Consider the following 23848-nt stretch of genomic DNA (forward strand, 5'->3'; position numbering starts at 1 on the left):
ACTTGGGCAAAATTTCCAGGCATACTGAGTGGAAGATGTGCCCAGAGAGAGGCTGAAATGCCTCCCTTGCCCTGAGTCCATTAGGAAGATAAATGGGTTGCCAGCTTAAACCAGCAGTACAGACATCATTCCTCCCCCAGGTAAAAGCCTGGCACTATGAAGAATATTTAAGCTCAAACATGACCCTCTGGAAGGGGCTAAGCACCCTTCTTGTCCCTCAGCTTTTCAGCAGAACTCAGTGCTTAGGCAGATCAGGGCACTGGAACACAGGAAAGAATGAGGAATCCCCACACACTGATTGGAACTACACCAATTACAATGCAGGTTCTCCCTTGCAACCCTGGAAATCCAAACACAACAGGGCTCAGATACAGAAACCAGGAAACAAAAGGGACAGGCAGAGGGTCGGTGAATTGCCCAAAGTGAACAAATTACCATAGGTGGGAAACAAACTGCATCAACATCAGTGGAAAGCAGCTTCAGCCGTGCAGAGTGATAATGGGAGGCAGGCAATGAAGCGATGCTCACGTTAAATATGCATGTTGACAAGTGTCCCTTTGCATGAGGGGGAGGGCAGCACAAATCATTCACTAGGAAATATGTTTTGAAACATGAAATGAAGTAGAAAAACAGTTCAGTCCTGCCTATCCCAGGGCCCTGTCTTCTTTCAGCAAGGCAGAACCTAGGATTCAACACCATTTGGTCAAGAGACATCTGCACATCTGCTTTTCAATTCTCTCCCTTCCTGTGGTTTAAATAACACAAGTGCAGGTGACCATGGGAAGCAAGTTACTATGTGCTACAAAATTAGCCAGCATTTAAACTCCACAGACATGGGAGAACAAGCAATAGAGAATAGGACATGGAGGAAAAGGGACAGCAGAAACACTTAAAACCCTCCAAAGAGCAAAATGGTTTGCCTCCATCAGGAGGAAAGAGACTGACTTTTCTTCTGTCCTTAAAGCAGTCAACATGCCTTATTGTGTATAGGAATTCTCCTCTTTTCCCTCTCCACAGAAAGTTTACCTTAAAAAGAAAACCACAAAAAACCCTGACCCAACAACCCGCTGGTGGAAATAGATCAGAGCCACAGAGCTACTCTGCAGTAACAAATCAGGCAGCTCTGCCCAGAGCAGGAGTCACAGAAGGGAAGAGCGCAGACACATGAGGCCAGAACACACTTCCCTGATGAAACATTTTGGTCTTGGGCTGTCAAGCTGGTAATCATTTCTTAGAATTATGAAGGGCACCTTGACCCCAGGTCTTTCACAACTGGTTTTAAAGTGCCTGATAAAAGGCCTAGCAGAAGTGAATGAGCCCTTTTACTAGGGATCCACAAGGGGCTCTGGCTCATGAATTAACTGCAGCTTTACAGGGATGGATGGACAGGCACCGGATTAGCAGAGCATGGCTGGTTAGCAGATCCAGATAACACACAAAATAACAGGGTTGGGAGAAGAGGCACTTAAGGAAGATTTAGTGACAGCTGCCCGACGATGAACTATTTGCACTGCAAATGGGGAGTCCCTGTTCCTCTGAGCCATCTATATCCTGGAAGCAGAGGAGGAAAAGTAAGAGAGGAAGGGAGAATGGCACTTCAGCCTTGCCAGGTTTCCTCCAGTAAGAGGTGCAACACTAAAAGCTCTCCTATCTGACAATCCAGGTACTGACTGGCACACACAAGTTAGTCAAAATCCAGTATGGGTCTGACATGTGCTAGACTTGCAGCAAAATCATCTTTCTCCACCCACTCTTTTTCCTTTTGGAGAGAAGGAGTATTTCTGTCCTCCTCCCATTCCCTCCATAGCCTCTGTAGGGAAGTCGAGATTGAGTGTTTTTAAAAGGTTTCGTAGCAGACAGCAAGAGCTACGCCTGCCTCCACTTCTAAGCACTATTCCCCCATGCCATCAGATCTCTGTGGGCTGACTTACACAGTCAACGTTATCTGACATATTCAGGATGATGTAGTTTTTCCCCGCAAGGTTGCTCCAGTCTTTGCAGATTACCTGAAGAGAAAAGACAAAGACAACTGAGTTCAGGTTGTGATTGTAGCTCCCTGCTGAAAGCACAGGGTACACAAGGGACAGGAGCAAGGGGCTGTGCCATAACCCTGAGAAGTGCTTCTCAAAAGGTGTAACTGTCCTCTAACTCTCCACACTAGGAAGGAATCGCCCATTTCAGTGCTAGTGTGTGAAGCAGGGACAAGGTTACTGTGTTGGCTTGCCACAGTCCATCTTACCTTCCACCTCTCCCTAGACTCCAGGATGACTCAAGTGGAAAACTCTCTAGCCTTGCAGCCTTGTCCTGTATATGATGAGCACTTAACACAAAACCTAATGAGGAGCCTCTGTGGTCCTTAAACTGGTTGGGCAGGGCAGCACTTTTGCAGGCAGAACTGGATGCACAGATGGACTAAGTCTCTTGCTGAGGCAGAAGTACCATGGGGTAGAAAGCAAAATTAGTATCAGGGAATGCTTTTTTCTCACCACTCAGCTCCTGCTACCCTTAGCTAGATGCCAGTTTGCTGGATTCAAGAACTGCAGTTCACCTCACAGCTCCTCTCCCATAGGAGACCAACATACTCACAGAGATTGCTGTATCTTACTCTACCTGCTCTGCATCTGGTCCCTGCAGGCAGCAGCAAAAATAGCACTTCTTTCTCACTCCCTTTCCAGAAATCCTTGGGGCCGTTTTTGTCCTGACATTTCCAATAATGCAGGCTGAGGAAACAAGGAGCTTTTGCTGCTGTGCATGCCCCAGAGGGCAGGTGTTTATTAGAAGCAGAATTTTGTGCAGCAGTTCACTGGGGGAAATGTGAGGGGGCAGGGCTTTCACCAAAGCTGATGGATGCCAGTAAGAAGCACTGTGAAATACTCTCAGTTTTGGCTGGGTGAACTAAAAAAAGCTACTTGCAGTAAGACTTTGGGACTTAGGTGAGGTTAAGGGGATAGAAGAAGGGCCCAAATATCATCAGTGCAACCTCCCACACACTCCCTGCTCCCAGAGCTACCTGTGCTGAATCCCAGGGCAGCTCTGTTGGTAGCACAGCCATGCGGGCATCCCCAGCCTGTGGCGAGAAGCTCCTCTCTGCTGCCACAGTTTCAGTGGCTGACTCGGTGTCATTCCAAATGGGATCCAGTGCAGATTCATCATCCCTGTCCCATGGAGATGCAGAGGTGGTGTGCTGCTCACTTTCAGAAATAGTTTGGGTGCCTGGGAAGCTGCCTCCCAAAGAGGGTGTCCCCACAGGCATTTCTACTGTCTGCTCCATTTCAGTTAGTGATGTGGGCTCCAGCATCTCCCACCCCACCGTGGCCTCTGAAACCTCCTCTCTGGCTGAATGCTCTTCCCCACCAGCCTCCACTGTGGGCTCTGCAAGCTCTGTTCTTGTTGTAGTCACAGTCAGCTCCGAATCTGCTCCCTCAACAGCCCACACATCCCCAGCTGTCACCTCAAAGGGCTCTTCTGAAACACTGGGAGACCTTGCAGCAACAGTAGTAGAAAAAACAGAGGACATGGGCAGAAGACCTGGTCCCATGCTACTCCCAAGGTCTAAGCCTGGAGGAACAGAGTCCTCTTCTTGCCCTCCTGCGGCTGCCTTGGACACAAAACCTGGCCCGGCAGAGGCTGTGGAAAACAGAAGGGAGAAGGAGTCCTCTTGATCTGCTGGTTCAGAAGATGTAATCTCTGGCCCAGAGGTCTGGAAGTTCTCCACTCCTCCTCTTGAGTGGTCTATAGGGAGCAGCCCCTCCTCTTCCTCCAGCGTGCTGGAGAAAGGTGTGTTCAAGTCAGGTTCAACAAATTCTGCTGGTGGCTGGGCAGTGGCTGTTTCCCAGGTGTCTTTCACTTGTGTCTCATTCCCTTTCAGCAGGGCCTTCTGTGACACAGCAGGAAAGCTGTAATCTAAAAAGAGATCCAGAAGACTCCATGTCACAACCCAAGCAACCATGACCTCCAAAAGGCAGACAGCTAGCTCCATTGTATGTGTCTAGCTACAGATGGGGTCAAATGGCAGAGATCCTCTAAGAGCTGGTACCCTGCCACCAAAAAGAACAATTCTATCAGATAAGTACACTGCAGCTTTTGCATTTCCCCAGCTCCCTCCATCCCATCCCAGTGAAATCACTTCCCCTAAGGATAGCTCACATGTTCATTTTCTCCAATCCTTTCTGTCCCAAGGCATTTTCGTCAACAATAATACACTGGTTTGACACCTGGCATCTTTAAGATGAAGTTGTGAGAGTTAGGAATCAAGCAGAGACCCAGAGATTTGTTTCAGATGGAATTCAGAAAGATAAGGAGTGGTTAGCAGCAGTCAGCCCCAAGCTAAATGGAAAGCACTAGGGAAGAGAAACAAAAGCACAGCAAACTAAATCCTGGTACACTCCAGTAATGTCACCAAAACATGAATCAACCCTGGCATCTTTGAAATTAAGAACTTCCATTTGTACAGCACTTCACAGCAGAAGTCATCTCACAAACATATGCATTTTAAGACTCCCATGTGATTAAGGAATAGTTTTGCTGCAGGGAAACAGAAGCCAGAAACAGGAGCCTCTCCCTCCAACTTTAACCCCTGGCTGTTCTGTGGCTCTGACCATGACTGCCTGTGATGTTGCTAGACAAATGTAGATGCTGAAGGAAAAGATGCACCTTACAAATGCAAGGTCAGAGCAGGCAGCCCTGTCTTCTGAGAGCTCAGGATAAGGAGAGTAACTGTAAGGTCAGATAGGTTCAGCTGAGAATGGTAGGCATAAAACAGCAAGCACAGATCAACCCTCTTCTTTCTTGAGAAACTGCCTGCAGCTGAGGAGCTCCATTTCAGGAGTTTGCATCCCAATTAACTCCCCTTCTCCTCAAGACCAGCACAGCATGTGTTCTGAGTGAGAAAGGGAAGGAAGATGACCCCTCAGCAGCCAGAAACAAGCACCCATGGGTAGTTATTGTTATTAGGTGACTGTTTGAAACCCCCAAGGCCCCCATTTCTTCTCCTGCCTGCTACAGAGGATGCTCCACTGAGCATGGTGGGCAGCAGCTGTCTGGATGCCTTACAGTGGAGATCTGCACAAGGATTCTCCATGCATCCCTGACTCCAGTCCATTGCTTGCTGCTGCCAGTGGGTGTGAGCTCCCAGGCAGACAGAGCCCTGTCAGCAAACACATCCATTACCTTGGATATTCTCTGGCAATGAGGACTGTCCATGCTGCTCCTGCACACTCCTCCCTATGCCTCCTGAGCAGAGAACCATGCTGGTCCCTCCATCCAGGGGAGAAGGTGCAAAGATGGTCCTGTTCAGCTGGCAAGTAGCTTTCCTTAACCCACAGCTTATTCCCTTCATACTGCCAGCAGCTCCTTTCAGATGCTGTCCAAAGATGAATATGATCCAGCTGCTGACCTTCAGGTTTGTGACACATCTGTCCCACAGTTCTGACTGCAAAAAAAGCCACTGGGATCTACTGACCACCGCAAGCAACGTCAACATCTGCTCTGCTGTATGTTTCAGTGGAGAGCTCTCACCCTGACTGAGAGTCTACCCAAGGATTCTCAGGATTAGCAGATTTTTGCAACCTAACCTGGTGATGCATCCTCAGTGGCCAAGGAGGCTGGAAAGACCAACCAGCAGTAGCACAGACAAACAAAACCTATCACCCCTTCCCTGCCTGGCACTGAAGGCCTTTATCAAGCTACACATCCCAGGGTCTACAGACACAGTCAATGCCTTGCTGGGTGGATGGTGGTTAAAAGCAGGAACAGACCAGGAGATTGAGTACACTAGGTCGGGCCCCACTTCAGACAGATGGTGGGAGGTTTAGTGTTCACTGTTGCTCCTCCTGAGGCAGGGAAACTCAGGGTTTGCACCAAAACCACTAAACTTTGTAGAAAACCTGACTGCCTTGACACACTGTGGGGGAAAAGTGAGAGTTTCTCCCCTTAAAACAAGGCCCTGTCAGGGGAGATGTTATTTTCAAAGATCAGTGATCCCATCTCCGTTGCCTAAAGACACTCTCGGCTACTCTCAGCTCCTCTGCATCTCTTCTCTATCCCTCTTCCTACCTGGAAGAGAACAAGAACTGGCAGATGGGCACAGCAGAAAAAACAAAGGGGGGTGGGGGGGTGGTAAAGCACAAGGTTTGTCCCACAGGAGCAAAAAATGCTCCTGGCCTGTCAGCTCACCTCTCAAGTAACACATTTGGACAGATTAGCCCGCTTGCATGGAAGTGTAGCCATGCCGCCTTTCCACCAAGATCTAAGGACAGAGGGATTGCTGCCTCTGCTATCTGTCCCAGGCAATGGAAGCTGAGGGAGAACCCATCCCACTCTTTTCCAGCAAGCTTCTGTCTTAACAAGGCAACCAAAGACTGAAACTGGGCCTACAAATCAACAAGGTAGAAGCAGACACAGGAATCCTCACACTCACTACTAAATGAGTTAACATCCCTACCTGCCACCACACCCTCCACTATTCTGCATACTAAGCTGGGAGCATTGGTCTCCTGTCTGGTTTGTAAGACTCCACTGATTATAACCTCAACTCCCCACAAATATTGCAAGGCTTGTTACTCAGATTCACACAGAGAACAGTGAAACTCCAGGCACCTTGGTCAGAGCTGTGCTGGTTAGTGCACCTTAAAACAAGCAGCTCTCCATACAACCCAGATCCCAAACTATTTTTTCAGGTTCAGAGGTTCACAGATGGCAAGTCAATCCTTCCTTCCAGACATTCTACCTAGAATCCTGTCTGGATTCACTTCCTACTGCCTCACTACCAAGAGGGTCTGTCCACATCTCAAGATCAGGTCTCTTCAAGGCGTTCACCCTTTCTTTTACTTTACATTCCTCTCCCACCATTTGAAGGAATGTTTGCCCCCGTCCATCTCCCTGGTGCGATCCTGGCCACTTAAGTATGTCCTAGCATCTTCCCAAGATTGCTTCCAGACAAGCTGGTTTCTGTCTGTCATCTGTGCAATGCAGAGTTAGGAGCTTCCTCATTTGGAAAGTTATCTCAGCATTTGCTTCATCTCCCCTCCCTCCCAGCTCTAAAGTAACTCAAAGGCCATCGCCTGTTTTTAGCAGCTCCTCCCAACATTCAGCTAGCAGCTTGCCTCAGCAAGTGGTTTTCTAGACCTCACAACCCACTGTCCCACCTGGCTATCCATTACCTTCTGCAAATCCTTAATGCTTGCTTCCCATGCCCTGGGCACATGGAATTGCACCCACAGACCTTCCCACACACCTATACCAGTGCTATTCAGCCCCAATCCCACCAGGTTTTGCAGAGAGAAAAAAGCAATTGTGGAACACAGGGGCCAGACAGACACAGGTAATGAGTGCTCCTGCTGCAGAAATGGGGCAGAGTGTTCTGTTAGAGACAGGTATTATGGAGGTGGCTGCAATGCCAGATTCACCAGATTAGATGAGCTGATAAACTATCATCAAGGAAGCAGAGCACTGCCAAAGAGAAGGGTGCCTGAGAAGGGAGGAGGTGGTAACCACACACCATAAGCTCCTTCCCTATAAGGGTCTGCTCTGTAAGTCTCCCACTAAGATCAGCAGTAGGCTGGAGACCAAGAGGAGCCTACAGACATACACAGCCGTGGTGTGTGCCATGCTCCCCTTCCAGCCACAAACAAGCAGTCAAGCCACGATGAAGTCAGCCAGATCAGAGTGGGACAGCTCGAGAGAACTGCCTGCTGAAGCCACAAAATTGTCCCAGCATCTCTGGTCAAACAGTTGAGCAGGGATGGACCAGATGAGCATAGCAGGCAGCCACATTATGCATCTCTCAGAGCTTTTCAGTCACACCATCCTCTTGGGAGTCTGGCTCACCGATATGAAATTCCACACCTCCACCTCACCTCTCTGCCACCACATCCTTAGCTACAACCCTTGAAGCTTTCCATCAATAGTGATATTACTCACACTGCAGCATCCAGTTGTCCTCACCTCCCACCCTCCCAGTTTTTTCCCTTCCAAGCTCACTTGTGAAGACCCTCAGGCACTATTTGCTAAAGAGACTATCTTGCACAGCCCTCCTGTGACTCCAAGGACTGCCCTCTGCATCTCCCAGCAGACCCAGGCCTGGGTTGCGCAGATTCATTGCTATCGCCCGGGAAGATGATTTGCCCTGGGAGAGGTGAACATGAGCTCCAAACCTCTGCAAGAGTCGCCACTGAGGCGATGCTCTGCTTCCTCTGAAATCAATACCAAAACTTCCCTGACACCAGAGGGGCCAAGAGTTGGCACTGTGCCAAGGCATGGCTCCCCAGCCAGACATTCAATTCATTACATTTCTGCTCCTTCTTCATTCAGAAGTGCTGGTCTCAGTCACTGCCCTGCAAGGTTCCCTACCCTGTATTTGCCACTATTAGCTGTTTAAAGCAACTGTGACAGCTCAGAAAAAGGGTGACCCTCATTGTTTTTAGTACACATAACCTGACCATAAGGTCTTTATTGGATTAAATTGGAAGATCATGTTAACTAGTGATTGAATTACTGATAACTAGAAGGCACTGTAATATAAAGACAAGAACATCAGGCCCCCACCACAACAACACAGCCTGATAGCACCATGCATACTAAAGCACCTGCCAACTTTGGGAAATACAAGGTGCATTCTACCCACTGCTTCAAAAGCTGCCAGGTCTGAGGTGATATTTTCTCACCATTTTGCAGCACAGAGCGCAAGTGAGGCTTGCTGCAAAAAGGCATACATCATCTGATTGAAACTGCAGGGGGATTTGAAAGAGGCAAAATGCAATTACTGGTGCTGGAACTAAGCCAGTTGGGGCTAATATCCTAATCTTCCAGAAGAGCTAAAAGTTACTATCTGTGACTCCAACAAAGGTACACACACACAAAAGAGATCATAGTTAAAAAAACCTCAAAGATCCAGGGTAGCAATGTAGTTAAGTCTTATTATGTGTGGAATTTGCTTCAGGTAGAGACTGGGCACCACGTGCTACAGCTGCTCCCAAACTGCTCTGTGCCTGAACTGCAAAAAGGCCAGAACAAGCCACCCTCACCCAAACACAGTCAGTCAGGGATAGCTGCACAAAAATAACGTTGTGCACAGAGAAATCCTCTTTGTCACAGGTCAGCCTTTGCCAGCCATGTCTCAGTCGAGAAGCCTTGTCCTGAGACAGCTCACCCAATGTGTCAGTGTGCACTAAACCAGGGCATAAACAAAAGCTGAGCTCAGGCAGGGGGCTGCTCAGTGCTAAGCTTCTTACGTAGACAGTCTTTACCAGGTGCTTCATTTCATTAATGCTTGGGTTGAAGATGGTATTAAGAACTGCAGATTTGCTGTCAGTCTGGATGAAGAGGCAGCAGATTTCAGCAAGGCTGAGAGAGACTGGGATCTCTCTGGCCAGAGGCAAGTGATTCATCATGGAAGGAAGTGAATCTCACCATCAGTGAAGAGTTAGGGATGGAAGATACTTTATTCTATTAGCTGCTCAGAAAACAAGTTTATTTGAATATATCTCTTCTAACCTGACTGTCCTGCTATCCCTCATCCTGGGAATCCCTTCTGCTAATTACTATGAATAATTAAAAGATTACAATTTCCACACCCCACCCCCCTCCAAGAGCCACATGCCATCCTAGTGAATCCCCAGCCTGTAAGACTAGATTGGACAGCTCTTAGCACAGCCATACTTTGGTCTTCAACAGCACAACCTTGAAGCCAGAAGGAATAGATCCTGGCTCTAATGAAGCAAGCTCCCTGTCAGCCTGCCATCACATTGGAAGATGTGATAATTCACTCCAATCCTTGGAGGCTTAATTGTTGGGCAAAGGAGGAGAGGGACATCAGAGGGACATCACTCAGCAGATATTCACAAGTCTTGCACCAGTTTTCAGGAGCCCTCTCTTCACAACAACCAATCATTAGGCTGCCTCAACCTAACTGCATGGGGAACACATGGGGCATGGTGTTGTGACCGAGCCAAATGAGAATGCTGAGAGATGCAAGCCAGAGAGCATTCCAGGATGCATACACCACCATATAACTCACTGAAAATGAGGGACTCAAAGGGATCTGCATCCCTAATGACTCCCCTCTTCAAGCCCTAAAGCTAGAAGAGATGTTGCACCCATTGCCTAGGAAATCCAGCCTGTCAGGAATTGGGGGATTGGAAGCCTCCAAGCAAAACACAACGGGGAAGCTAGGAAGAAGGAAAATGAGGACAAGACCAGATCCAAGTCTCTGCAGGTCGAGTCTATCTCCAGGGTTAGGCTAAGGCCAATTTGATATCAAAAGGGAAACAAAGCAGCCAAGCACAAACTACAACCTGAGAAGCTTCTGAGTTCCCTGGAAGCCTGAGGACAGTTGGGTGCAAAAGTAACAGGTTCACAGCTCCACTGACTTGCCTCTTGGCTATGAGTCACACACTGCTTCTTTCCTAAGGATACGGCATCCACATTCCCATCAGACCTAATTCATGTCTTGCAGATGCAGCTCCACTGGGTAGCAGCTGTACACATTAGCACACATGCAAGCCTGCACTTCTGTGTACACCCAACAGAATGAGACAAAGCTCAGGGTCCTTCCACAGGCTGAAGCTCATGGATGCCAATATAGACTTACTGTTCTGTAGCATAAAGTCACCAAAACCACACTATCCAGGAGAATCAGAGCCCCGTGCTGAGCTGTGCTCTGCCAGAGGGAGGAGGCTGTTCTCACTTTCTAATGGACTAACAGGTGGCCCTACACGCCACATGTTTTCCAGAAATATTTTTAAAGGGTGTTCAAGTGCAATTAAAAAAAGAGCAGCAGCTGCAGATTGTTATTACTTTTTAATCTCTTGCAGCCTCACAGAAACATGAAAGCAGAGAAGTCTCCCTACACAGACCTGAGAGGGACAAAACACCAAAAAAGAAAGGAAAGATGGACTAACAGCTTCGAAATCTCAGGGGACCTGGCCTTTCTGCAAGAAGACCACCAATTCCAGACCCAGTATCTGTACACCAAACACAGAAAGAAGCCAGAGCAGGTCTCCTTTCATGGGAACTTTCTCTGTCCAGTAACATAACAATCCTGGTTTATGCCTTGATTGATACAGCATCTCAAATCCATGCCTGGGACAGAGCTACCACTTCTGCTGGGCCACACTTAACTGTCATTCAGATACAAATTCCACATAAGGGAAGCTTATACCACAAACTTTTTTTTTTTCCTTAAACAGCAGCTGTTTGAAGCTCTTTAAGGGATTTATACATTGAACCAGATGTCATCACACAGTTCCAGGAGGTACCACACAGCACCTGTCACACACGGAACATGCAAGATCCATTGGTTGTGCACATCTCATGCGCAGGGCTTTGCACGACAGGAGAAGGCTGCCCACTTTCAGGATGCTATTACAACATCCTTTATTGTAAAATGACACACAGCAGGTTTCTAATTAAATTTTAAGTAGAAACGTGCTCCCAGCTCTTGAATAATTCAAACTGCTCTATCAACCAAGGTTCTGAAATGCCACCGAGGCACAAGCCCTGGACACAGCAACGGCCAGGGGAAAGAAAACCAGCGCTTGGGAAGCACGTCAGCGGTTAGCTGGGCAGTGGACAGGGTAGGGTATGCGTTAAGGACAACTGAAAGAGCACATCTGCTCATGGAGGAAAGCACTGCAGGCAAGAACGGAAGGAGAGAGGCGCGTGTGCTGCATACAAATGGGGCGAGGCACAGGCAGGAGGCGAGGCTGGGTTGGGTACCCAGCGCACCCCGCTCTCAATGCACAAGCACATGCTGTTCTCCAAGTCACGTCCCGAGCTGTGAGCACACGCAGGTGCCTGCTGGCACGCAAATAAAAGCGCCGCTGAGCGCGCTGCCAGCGCGAGAGCAGCTAAGCCGGAGCGTGTCCCAAGGATGCGCCAGTAGAACCAGCGCCATCCATCCCGGCATCTGCACAGCCTCCCCACGGCCAGGCCTGCAAGTCTCCCAACGGGGCACAGGAGCCACAGGGCAGCAGGAGTGTGGCCAGATGAGTTTAGCAGCAGTGTTAGCAAGTGAAGAGCTTTGGAGACCTCAGCTGGGATGGCCCTTGCCCTGCAGAGCATGCACTGTGCTCCAGTGGGCAGCCTGAGCTGCAGCCCTGTGGCAGCCCTCAGCCCTGTGCCAGCACAGGTCTTTAAGGTCACAGAAACATGAGTGAAGATAAACCAAGACTTGTGCTTTCTAACTGCAGACTTCAGCCAGACCTGCCGGCAGGGAGGAGACAACACCGGATAAGAGCAGAGGGATCAGGCCAAAGCGTGGCTCCTGGGTAACACTAATACATGCCCCACATAACACTTAAGAGCAGGAGCATGTGAAATAATCTCCTAAGCTACTGGAAACCCTGCAACACTCCTCCTCCTTCCTCCCATCTCTCTCCCTGAGAGCATCTCATAGCCAACAAGGTGCTAGGGTAGAAACCACTCACTAGTCTCAAAAAATACTCCACAGAGGAAGCAAGCTCAAATGCTAACAAAACTCATTTTGGCCTTGGCTCCCCAGGAAGTAGGCAGCACAGGAAAGGCAGCAGGACAGCTGCCCAAGACAGAAAACCTGCTGTCTTCTCTCAGGCCAAATCCCCACTGAAGTCGCAAAGGAAAGGATACAAAATTTGGGCAATGGAACTCAGCTCTTACTCAAACACCCAGAGGCCCTTGATCTCTGAGCCAGAGCCTTGAGACCTTCAGGTTGTGCATAACTGACAATAATAGAAAGGAGGGAGAGGGAAGAGAGCAAAGAACGGGGAAGGAGAAAGAAGGGCACAATGCAATGGGAGGTGGAGGCAATACTTTTCCCAGCTCACAGCAGCTCAGGAATAAAGGCTCAAGTGTAACTTGGTTTCTAAAGCCTGTGCTTGCTCAGGGTTCACTGGGGACACATCAGGCACTGAGGTGAGAAAATAGAGCTGACGTTTAATCTCAGGCCCTCTTAGCAAGAGTTGTGTCAAAGCAGGAGGCAAGATCCCTGCATCCTCCCACCTCCCCAGAGTCCCTGCAGAGTGGGGAGGAAGAATGGGATAAAAATAACCTACCTGTTGCTGGTCCCAAGTCCAGGCTGGAGTCATTGAGCTCTCCCCCATCTTCCCAGAAGTACTGCGGGGGCTGTAAGATCTTGGACTCCTCATTCTCCTCGCTGGCAAAGCCCGATCCCGGGGCAGCATGCAGAGAGCCAGGGGCAAGATCTGGCTCTGCAGCTTCTGGGCTGGTCTGCTCGTGGGAATTCATGGCCTCCAGGTGGGACATCATGGCAAATTCCAGAAGAGAAGTTGATGTGAGGCCATCAGTGGTGGATTCCTCCGAGGAGGCAAGGCAGAGCCACAAGGTCCCTGTATGATGACAGTAAACCTGTATCAGTGAGAGGGCTGACACCCACTGGGATTGTCTTCCCCTTCTTGCCTGCTCCCACCAAATTAATCTGACACTTACACCTGCCATCAGGATGACCTGCCCCCGAGGGGGGCTGTGCTCTCAGCTGATAAGGAAAAATCAGGGCGTTTTGGGAAACATCCACAGCCATGCTGAAGAGCATCCACATCCAGGAGTGGCTGGTGCAAGCAGCCACCCAGCCTGGGGAGCTTCTCTTCAACAGGGCAGTGATGGTTCACTCCCTCTGTGGATTTTTTTTGCCTTTTTGAAAGAACAAGGTGCCTTGTTAATCACCCATCCTGGAGAACAGGTGGAATGTCTTATACTTAAGCCACAAAACTCTGGCCCTGTGAAGTCAATAGCACTTTCCTATCAGACCGTCACCCAGGCAAGATTTCACTCTGTGCTCCTGATCTGTAGCTGTGTTATACACACGGGGACTGATTTAAACCTAAATTATTTAGCATGCCAATATTAATCATGTTTTAAATTAGCACACTGGAAATCTATTCTTAAGCAATTCCTTTGAACTTCATTTTGCATTCACATTTTTTGGTTTTCTTAAGGAGGGGCTGACTGTCACAGGTAAGAATTAAAATGCACCAACACCAAACATCCACCTAAGGCTGAGCAGGGAGGCAGGCTGCACTTTACGCTTCTCTTTCAACAATTACATCCTTGTAATTTCCATTTTATCTATTAGAAGGGCTGACTGACACTTCTTGATTCCTAGATGAGACTTTAATTGTGATTTGTGTCAAGGTACATTCACATGCATATTGAACTTCAATCAAAATGCAAGAAAACAGCACCTGGAACTTAGCTTTATTCAACCAATAAATACCATGGTAAATATGGAGACATAAGGAGAAAAAAAAAATGAGATTACCACAACATGTTTTACATTTTAAATAGTTTTGTCAAGCAAGCAAAGTAACTAATTTGAGTGAACTGCACCAATTGCTTCCTAGCCCCCTGTTCTTCAGCACATGAAAACCAGATCTCATCCTCTCACAGCTGATTCTTATTCACAGATTAGATAAAAAAAAGGACAAGTTTTGCTGCTTTCTCAGCTTATCCTCAGTTTCTCAGTTCTTAATGAACTAGTCACTGAACTGAACTAATTGAAGAAGCTAAAATGAAGACTAATTTGGTGTTTTCCTTGGATAACCAATTTTCTGGACAACAAAATGCAGCAGTTCTAATCCAACTGGACTTCAGTAAAACATGATGTGTTCTCTCATGGAGAATTACAAAAAGAGCAAGAGAATAAACTGGTTAGCAGGAAATCTGTAAGGCAGTGGACATAAGAAAAATGACAGAAGCTTGTATTAGAGGGAGGCTATTAGTGGAATTCCTCAAGGTCTGTCCTTGGATCTGCTGTTCTTTAATACTTTCCCGAGTGACCTTGGAACAAAAATTAGGAATATGATTATGAAATTATCCAGGAACACAAAGCAAGGAGACAGTCTCACTGGACAAAGACTGTAGGTACAGCTAGGTAATCCTGAGAATTGAAATCACAAATATTATCAAAAGAAATAGTACAAAGTGGTAAGTCACGACCTTGAGAACTAGCACAAAACATTTCTGATACAAGATAGGAAGCCATCTGTATCAGCTTGGAGATATCACTGGAATGCAGATGTGAAAATGCTTGCACAGTCCTGGAGCATAGAGAGATTTTACAAAGCACTGCTGAGGCATCACCTGGATGCTGCACACAGAGCTGGGTACACACAACCTGAAATTATTCAAGCAGAGCTGAACTGCCTTCAGGCAAGGGCACAGACGAGAAAACCTCCCAAGGTTCCTTCCCACCACTGTGTCCTATGACTCCACATCCCAGAAGGACAAATTCAAAGCAGGGCCAGTGCTAAGATGAGCTACAGAGCAACAGGAGGTGGGTGGGCCTCGCTACTTTCCTTGAAACCATGGGCTTGTTAGTGGAAAAAGTTTGGGAGCTGCTGCTCACCCTGACAGGCTGATTGCCAAACCTGTCCTGGGAGCACTGGAAGCCAGAAATGCTCAAGCCTTCTGCCTGCTCTGACCCTCTCCACCTGTCTCCAGTACTCTCTGAACTGAGCAACATTCAATATTGGTTGTTCTTTCCCATAAACACTTGGGCCAGACTTCAGCATTTCTTAATCCTCTTTTATTTTGTTCTGTTGATCCAAGGTGAGATCGGCTGCGGCCTGTGCAGCAAAGAGAGGCAGAGTATCAAAGGGGAAGGAAGCTACTGCAGCATGATGGAGCCAGCCAAAGCCCCTCTGGGCATCCCTGGGGAGCTGTGCATGCACAGTGAAATCCACAGCTGGAAACAAGCTCTAGTGCATGAGCATGGATCCGGAGAGACCTTACCAGGCCAGCCCCCATGTCCATTCAGTGGTGCTCACCAGGCTCCAGAGTGATGGTGCCTAGACTGGGCTTTCCCAGGCTGACACAAGAGACCTGCATCACTAATGGGGAGCACTGCTGAGCCCTGTACAGCCAGCGGAGAGAGCGCTTGACTAGAGGAGCTTACTGCTTAAGCAAACATGACAGAGACCAGCGAGGAGGAGAATGGGAACATTATTCTTAAAGCTATCCAGGAAAGGGGGGCAGATAGATGGGGAGAGACCACAGCAGGTCCAAAGTCACATGGAAAATTTGGTGTAGCTGGGACTGCAATTGTCTGCCTTGACCCTACATCAACTCTTTATCCACCCCAATGCCTCAGAAATGTGGCTGATGATGCACCTTCACTTTCCAGCAGCACCACAATACACATCCCAGGTCCCCTGCCAAGCCAGACAAAGCCTCAAAGTTTAACTTTGCACCATCTCCAAACACTGGTTCAAGCCTCTCTGTTTCCATCAGCTACACCCCATTTGGGCTGCCTCCAGAGCTCAGCCACAGCCCATCACACCACCTCTACAATTGACATCTTGTGGCAGGTGAGCCTGGGCACCTGGAGAGCTAATCCCATCCATGCAGGAAGCTCAGGTCCTGGGAGTTTGTTTACCCTCATTTAACTCTGAAGTGTTTACCCAGTTAAAATCCCCTAAGCTGCATTATGTGGTTTCCTGGGATGCTCTGCTCTCATCAGCCCAAGATAAACTCCATCACCTCACCCTTAAGAATGAGTCATTAAGAGACATAGCCTGAGCAAGCTAGGTTTCTGGGGTGGATCTGACATAAGACAACATCTTGGGGCCTGACCCATAGGATGGGACGCAGAGGCTGACCTGGGGGAACCCTCCATGCCAACACCGCCACCAGTGTACAAACCAGTACCTCTCCAGACAGTATCCTGGCACCACTGTATATCTTTTGTACCAGCAACAAAAACTCAATGGCTTGAGGTGCCAAAAAGCAGACCCAAAATTTGCCACCTTCCCCGCTTTCTTGCGAGCATCTCATAAAGGAGCACAACGCAGCTGTCAACGGCAAGGCAAAGAAAGAATCAAAGCACAAACTGAGCTGGGAGGCAGGGAAGCACAGCTGAGAGAGGAAATTTAATGCTCAAGCCATCAGTGGCTAGCCATTTTCCTCCCAGGATGGGCAACGGGGATTAGATGACTTCTATTAGCCATCAATCTCCCAATTCTGTATTCTAAAAGGCAGATCAAGCAATAGGAAAAAAGCAACACAACCGAATAAAGCCCTGTGAGTGTAGCTGGGAGGGAGCAGGGAATGGAGCCAGGGCTCGCCAGCTGCTTCAATGGGGTGTTTGTCTCTCATTTCTATTTTTGCGGCACCTCTGCGTAACCTGGAGGAGATGAGGCTCTGCATGCTAAAGAGGGCTGCCAGCCTTCGGGGAAACGGCAGGGCTGTGATCACCGCAGCAAAAACCCTCCCCAGACCCGACTGAGGAGGGCTGAGAAAGGAAAGAAAGTGGGAGAAGTCGGTGGAGGGGGAAAAGGGAACAAAGACAGAGCGAGAACCAAAAAAACCACGGGAGCTCCCGTGCTGGCTGCAACCTCCCCAGCTGCTACCACCCACAAAGGTGACACGTGGAGGTAATGCTGACCTTGCAAAAGATGCTTCACCTCTGAAAGGAGCACAATGGGGCAATTTAAACAACAGGGAATAACACTGCAGTGTTACCTTTCCAAGGCCATTGGAAGAGAGCCAGCCAGGAGGACACAACAGAATTTGTTGGTTGCTGACCCCACTGGCCCCTCAGAAAACAGTTCCAAGTCAACGTGGTGAAGCTTCCCCTGATGAGCTCAGCAAAGGATTCAATGCAACAGCATTGGACAAGGCAGATGGGGGAGTTTCACTCAATAGCAGAAAAAAAACCCAAGCAAATGAAGCAAATGTAAAAAAAAAACCCCACACATCTGCCATCTCTCTCCCAAACTGCTGTGAATAAGCAATTTCACATTTCTGGGGTTCTTCTCAAATTGCTTCAAGTATTTTCTGCATTAGTCCACCAAGATACACTTTATCCCACAAGGCAAGCCACCTCTCCATGAGACAGGGCAGCTGTTTAGAAGCTCCCAACTGATGCATTGAATAGTACTAGAAGTGAAAGAGAAAAGTCATTTCTGTATCCAGCTGAAATGAGAGGAGGGATTTGGGGACATGAAACGGAATCTGGCTCTGACTGTGTGAAACAGCCTTTAGCATTTTCCTTTTTTTTAATTAACAAGAAAACATCAACTTTCTCACCAAGGAAGCACACAAACACCACTTAAGATGGCACCACATCAACTTGACCCATAGAGAGGCTAGCATGCCCTCTGGTTTATGCAACAGGTCCTTCCTGGGTGCTGCGGCTACTCCACCACACCACAGAGGCAGTATCAGCCTGCTGAAGAGAAAAGCAATTGCCTGGAGCACACACTATGAATTACCTGCCTCTCACCACCAACTAGCAGAAGCTGTACAGCCCCACTCAAATGCAGTTATACAATTGGTACCAGGGGAGGGGGCCAGAGAATCTCGGTATTGCCAATGCAGCAGCCATAACAATGTCCATCTGGTCCTGCTACAGTTGGCCTTCCTTTCAAGCCCACCCCAAACCCAGGAGTTACTCACCAATGTTATTTCCTAGGAGAGCTGGGTCAGGAATGGGTCATTTACTAATAATCAGTTAGGACAGAAACACAATGACCAGATGAGGGAAGCATCTGCCAGGGATATTCCCTCCCCCAGACCACCATTCCTGGAAAAGCTGGGGAGCAAGGCCCAAGGGCAAAGAGGATAGAGGCCCCAGGGCAGAACAACCAAAGGCACAAACCATTTGCAGAACATAACAAAACACAGAGGAGTTTAAATAAGAAAAAAAGATCTCAACTACAGACAGTGGAGGAAAACAAAATGTTGTTCTGTGAGGGATGTCCATGTTGATTCCCCCATGCTCACCTAGAGTCTGTGCTGACCACGTACTTTTGGTGCTAATTCAGCTACAGACCTTATCTGTGCTGTGACATTCCACCTAAGAGACCTTCTTCCAGTCCAGCTCCCACATGGCCTTATTGCTGCTTTCTTGCACTGCACTAGACCACTTACAAACCCAGCAAGGTCCCTAATCTCTGAGATGATTTCTATTTAGGGCTTCAGAAAACAAGATCACACTCCCATCCTCCTCTGGTACTGTCAGCAACCAGGTCCCTTGCTGAGCACCCCTCTAAAGCCATCCCCCTTCCCATAACCCTAGTATATTTTACAGTGATAAGCAAAGCACTTGAGTCTGTGGCAAGCACATACACTAACTAATCTGCGCCAACAAAAGGAACAAAGCACAAGTGAAGAAGCCCTTGCAATGGGACAGGTTTTCAGAGGGAGATCCTACCACACACAGTAGCTGTGCCAGTATTGCAGCTTGCACAGACCTTTACAGCTACCATAATCAGAGAGCTCAAACACCAGGCTACAGGCTGTGCACGTCTGCATGTACTGAGTGGGAGCTACCTTGCGAAGGACTGCCAACGCTTGCTCTCTTGACATTTCAGCAGAGAACATCTACAGCATACAGACCCAGGTATATCCACAAGAAATGGCAAGGAACTGACAGAAGATGTACCTGCTTTTGCAGATAATTGCAGATGTGCCCTTTGTCAGCATGTGTACCAGGGGCCTCACCTCCTCAGCCCAGCACTGAGAAGAGTCAGGTCTCCTATCCTTATGATCAGTAATATCAGGGCTGTTCTAAGCACCACCACCCATCTCCACAGAAGAGACTCCACGCAAGCAGGTCAAGGCAACTCAGACATGTCTATTTATCCTTCCCACTTTGTTCAACCATTCATGCCAGGAGTCACAATCTTGCTTGGTTTCAGTCTCCCAGACTGTTTGCCTTTGCTCCTTCCCCAGATTGTCTCATAGCATTCACACCTCCCTCCTCTGCTGCTTTGATCCCTGCTCTCCTCCATGTTTCTTGCTATTGACAGTGGCAGTTCCCAGCTTGGGGTAGGGGGGAGGTGGTGAGTGGAGACATAGCCTCTGATAGAACAATGTTGGATAGACAGTAGTGTACAGCAGAAGTAAATTTTCTTTCCTCAGTTACCTTTCATAGGCCTCCTCAAAGCAGCCCACAGACCCCTAGGGGTTAACAGACCACAGGATGAAAGCCACTGATCTAAGGAAAAAACCACAGCCCACAGATTTCTCTGCCCTTTCATAGGCCTAAAGCATTTCATCTGCCTTCTAAAATTCACCTAGCCAGGCCTGTGCTTCCTCTTCTCACTGTGTCACAACATGGACCACATCCTGCAGGGTGCTCTGTCTGATTTCCAGCCCAACAAATAACAGCTTGTGGCCATTTCATCTTCAAAAGCCTCCCTTCCCTGACAGAGCGAGCACTAGCACAGATGCAGGAGGCTTGACGTGGTTACCCATCAAAATGTAACAGAAGCCTTTTACACCCCAAAAGGTGTTTAAAACTCACTGGGCACAACACTGAGGACAAAATGGTCACACTCTGCTCTAGCCCTTGTAGCAGAGCAGTGATGAACACCCCGCCACACACCGCCATGTACGCAGCAGTCTCACCCCAAGAGGCTCCAGTCTCCAACCAACCTGGTGCATCCTCGGCAAAAAAAATCCCATGCAAAAGTTCTGGTAGTCCCAGGGCACACATATGGGTCCCAACTATCTTCCCAACGCATCAGGCAGGATAGCAACAGTCGAGCTGCCGTGGCTGTCAAATAGAGGAAGAGCAGCAAAGCTGCCTTCCCAACAGTACAAAATTATCCCCCAAATAAGAATGCGCAACCATACCCTGGTAACCACACTGGGGCTTAACCAGGCACAGGGACAGCAGGGTGCTGATCCAAGCCCCAGAAAGACGCATGTTCCTTGCCAGCATCCCCGGCCCTCTGAACAAACCAACACACGTGCTTGCGCTGCCTGTGTGCGGGCTGCGCTCGCGCGGCTGACAAACAGCCTCTCTCCATTCTTTTGGGATTACGTCTTGCAAGAGCCAGCCAGGATGGGAAGCAAGCTCACCCGACTGCCAGCTACGGGCCACGATGCACCTTCCCCACAGCTCCTCTTTCCCTGGCCCTGCCACAGGGCTGCTCTTGCTGCTGCTGCTGCTCACTCGGGCACCCACAAAACACTGGAGCTTCTTCCCACACCGAGCAAGCAGAAAAACTTTTGTGCTCTCTGATCTACAGCTCGTCACAGGCAGCTTCCCCTTGAGGGCTTAATGTAGTTATTTCTACCCCTGATGCCTATAATTAAACGAACATTTCCTTATGGCACTGAAGAGGCCAAGGAAAAACTGTCTACAGGGAATTTTCATCCATCCTGATTTATACTTGCTCATCTCGTGCTCGTTCACACAATGCTAACAAGGAATCTTCTAAGCAGGCAGAAGGGAAAAAAATACTCCTCAAATAGCCCACATGCAGACAAACACCTGGGGATAAAACAAGAGGGAAGAGATAAACTCCCTTCCTTTTCCCCCTGCTTTTAACCACATCATTTTCCTACTTGCAAAAGCAAAGGGGCTCAGATACCCTGGAGCCTGGAGAGATGTTTCCACGCTCTGTCAGCAGATCTGTGCTGCCCAGCTGTCTGATGAGGCACACATCCCCTTTCAGCCTATCCTGCAGGTCTGCAGAGGCTTCTGATCCTGGGAAGCACTCCATCTCTCTCAGGTTTTAACTATTCCTGTCCTGTGGGACTGGAGGAGCAAGGCCAGAGCACACTGAATTATTCCAAACTGGAACAGATCCTAAACCACTGAGCAAAGCTGCTAACCAAAACAGCACTTCATTTACAAATTCCCAGCAGTCATTTCTGACCTCCCATCTAGGTAGGAGTCCAGGTGTCCAGAGATGCCTGGCAAACTGAGTCCAGCCCTCCAAGAGATAACACAACCCACCAGGAGTACCAGTTTCACTAGGCTAGGAACTGAGTTGTCCCTCAGAACTGCCCTTTGCCTCCCATACCTATACTTCTACCTGCTAGGGCAACAAAGGATCACAAGGAAAGCCAAGGACCCAAATTACATATATCATCACGGGTTGGACAGCAATGCTAGAAAGTTTCCAGCAGTCTCAGCAGAACAAGAAGCACACCCTCCCCTCGGCACAGCATTATCTGCTATGGTCCTTTTGCACACCAGGTTTTAAAACAAGGTCTGTGTCTGCAGAGCAAATGCAGCTTTCAAGTCAGCAGAATACAGCAGCTCCCCATGCATGCACCTTGCCCCCTGGCTGAACCTGGGTACACAGGTTTCTTCCTGAGATGCAGCTACAGGATCCTTGCTGGCTGTGCTTGAGGTTTTCCCTAACATGGACAACCTGCCTGGAGGAAGCCAGAAAACTGGCTCCCCTGCTCAGCCCTGAAAAAGCTTATTGCTTATTGTGCCACTGAGTATTGGCACAAAACCCCAACAGGTTTTCTGATCCATTTTGCTCCTTAAACTCACTATTGTTTGCAAACCTAAAAGGCTTTATCCCTTCTCTTTAGGGAGCCCCAAACAACAGAGGTGAGGCACTGTACATACAGCTCATAAATAGAGCAGCTCCATAGATGACACACTTTCCCGTCAATGGTTTTGGGAGATGGGGGTAAGAAGAGATGTGCTGGGGGCTGGACGTCACTGGTTTACAGCTCAGTTGTGCTGGAAGAAAGCGACTGGTTGGGAGATCAGCCCTTCCCTCCCGGCCAGAATGACTCAAGACAAAGACTCCCCCACTCTTTAAATGTCCCTGTTGAAAACTCCGGTTCCACACTAACCAGATTTTTGTACAAAACGCATGGGGGTAGGGAGGCAGCGGACAATCTCAGCCTCACAGTCTTTAGGGGCATCCCTTTGTTGGTAAATTTCCCCAGCCTATTTAAAAATAGAAGCACAGCATTCATAACTATTCCAAGTATAATTATTCTTGCACTTAATTGCCTTTCTCTGGCACCCTACCTCTCTTCCAAAATTCAAGAGGAGGCTCCTGGGGAAACGCGGAGCAATTTGCGGTTCCCCCTTTCTTTGTGCCAGTTTCGCGGTAGTTTAGCAGAGTCGCCACGACGCCAGACGAAGCCATCGATACAAGGGAAGGCGGCTCTGGGACAGCGCGCCCCGTCCATCCTCTCCCGCCCCGCCGCTGCTGGCCATGGCGTGCGGGCTCCCCGCATGGACAGCACTGCGTGTACCGGCTCTGAGCAGGAGACCCCGGGTGAGCCCCCAGCCCCGCGGGGTAAAACCCACGTGCATTCAGCCCCTGAGCCAGGAGCCCGGCCGTCCCCCGTCGACCCTCAAGAGCCCTGGGGCAGCAGCCATCGACTCCAGAGGGTTCTAAAACCCAGATGGGGGGCAATGCCACGGGGAGAGATCCGGAGTGTAGGACGGGGACCCGACACTGCCTCGGTAGCCGCTGCTGCTTTACAGGCAGGGAATGATGGGGACTGATCTCCCGCAGAGGTTGCTGTGTGTCGGGGCACTGGACCCACGGCAAGTGCAGTTCCCCGGGCCTGGGGGCGCAGACCCACCCCGTGCCGAGGGTCCCTATGCTCGTGGCTCTCCGGTGCCCAGGGAGGGGACCGACACCCACCCGCTGCCCAGCACTGCCCAGCACCACCACGGGTCTCCCGGAGGTCGGCCAGTTCCAGCCCATAGGGATGGCTGCGACCCCCACCCCACCAGCCCTCACTCACCGGCGGCCAGAAGCAGCAGCAGCAGGAACGCTGGGGCCCGGTGCAACGACTGCATGGCGGCGGCGGCCGCTGCCCTGCCGCGCCGCCTCTTCACGGGGAGCGGGGCCGCCCCGCCGCCCGCCGGGCTCTGCCCCTCGCCGCCGCGCCCGCCCGCCGCCCGGCCCCGCACTGCATCCCGCCGCCCGGCGCCGCCTCCTCCCGCCGCTGCTGCCCGCTGCTCCGGGGGCGGGGGAAGCGGCGGGAGCGGGGGGGGTTCTCCTAAATGCCTGCTGGGTGCGCAGCCGGACCGGCCGGAGCAGAGGCGGGGCGCAGCCGGTGATTACACCTAATTTCTGGGTGCTGAGCCGCCGCCACCCCTGGCCCGGCGCTGCCCAGCCCGGCCGCCCCCGGTTGC

General features: G+C 49.6%; 1 protein-coding gene across 1 annotated transcript in view; it reads right to left on the bottom strand.

The window, feature by feature from the left end:
• Positions 1-23548, bottom strand: part of PODXL2 (podocalyxin like 2) — a 32775-nt gene extending 9227 nt beyond the window's left edge. The window contains exons 1-4 of the mRNA XM_068163792.1: positions 23455-23548; positions 13029-13322; positions 3011-3903; positions 1932-2006 (exon numbers count right to left, since the gene is read on the bottom strand). Of these exons, the coding sequence (XP_068019893.1) occupies positions 1932-2006; positions 3011-3903; positions 13029-13322; positions 23455-23509 (1317 nt within the window). The 5' untranslated portion in view covers positions 23510-23548. The remainder of the gene's footprint in view (positions 1-1931; positions 2007-3010; positions 3904-13028; positions 13323-23454) is intronic.
• Between the last annotated feature and the right edge of the window lie 300 nt (positions 23549-23848).

Source organism: Melanerpes formicivorus, unplaced genomic scaffold, assembly GCF_026170545.1.
Source record: "Melanerpes formicivorus ecotype bairdi unplaced genomic scaffold, bMelFor1.0.p_v2 SCAF_74, whole genome shotgun sequence".
Taxonomy (NCBI): domain Eukaryota; kingdom Metazoa; phylum Chordata; class Aves; order Piciformes; family Picidae; genus Melanerpes; species Melanerpes formicivorus.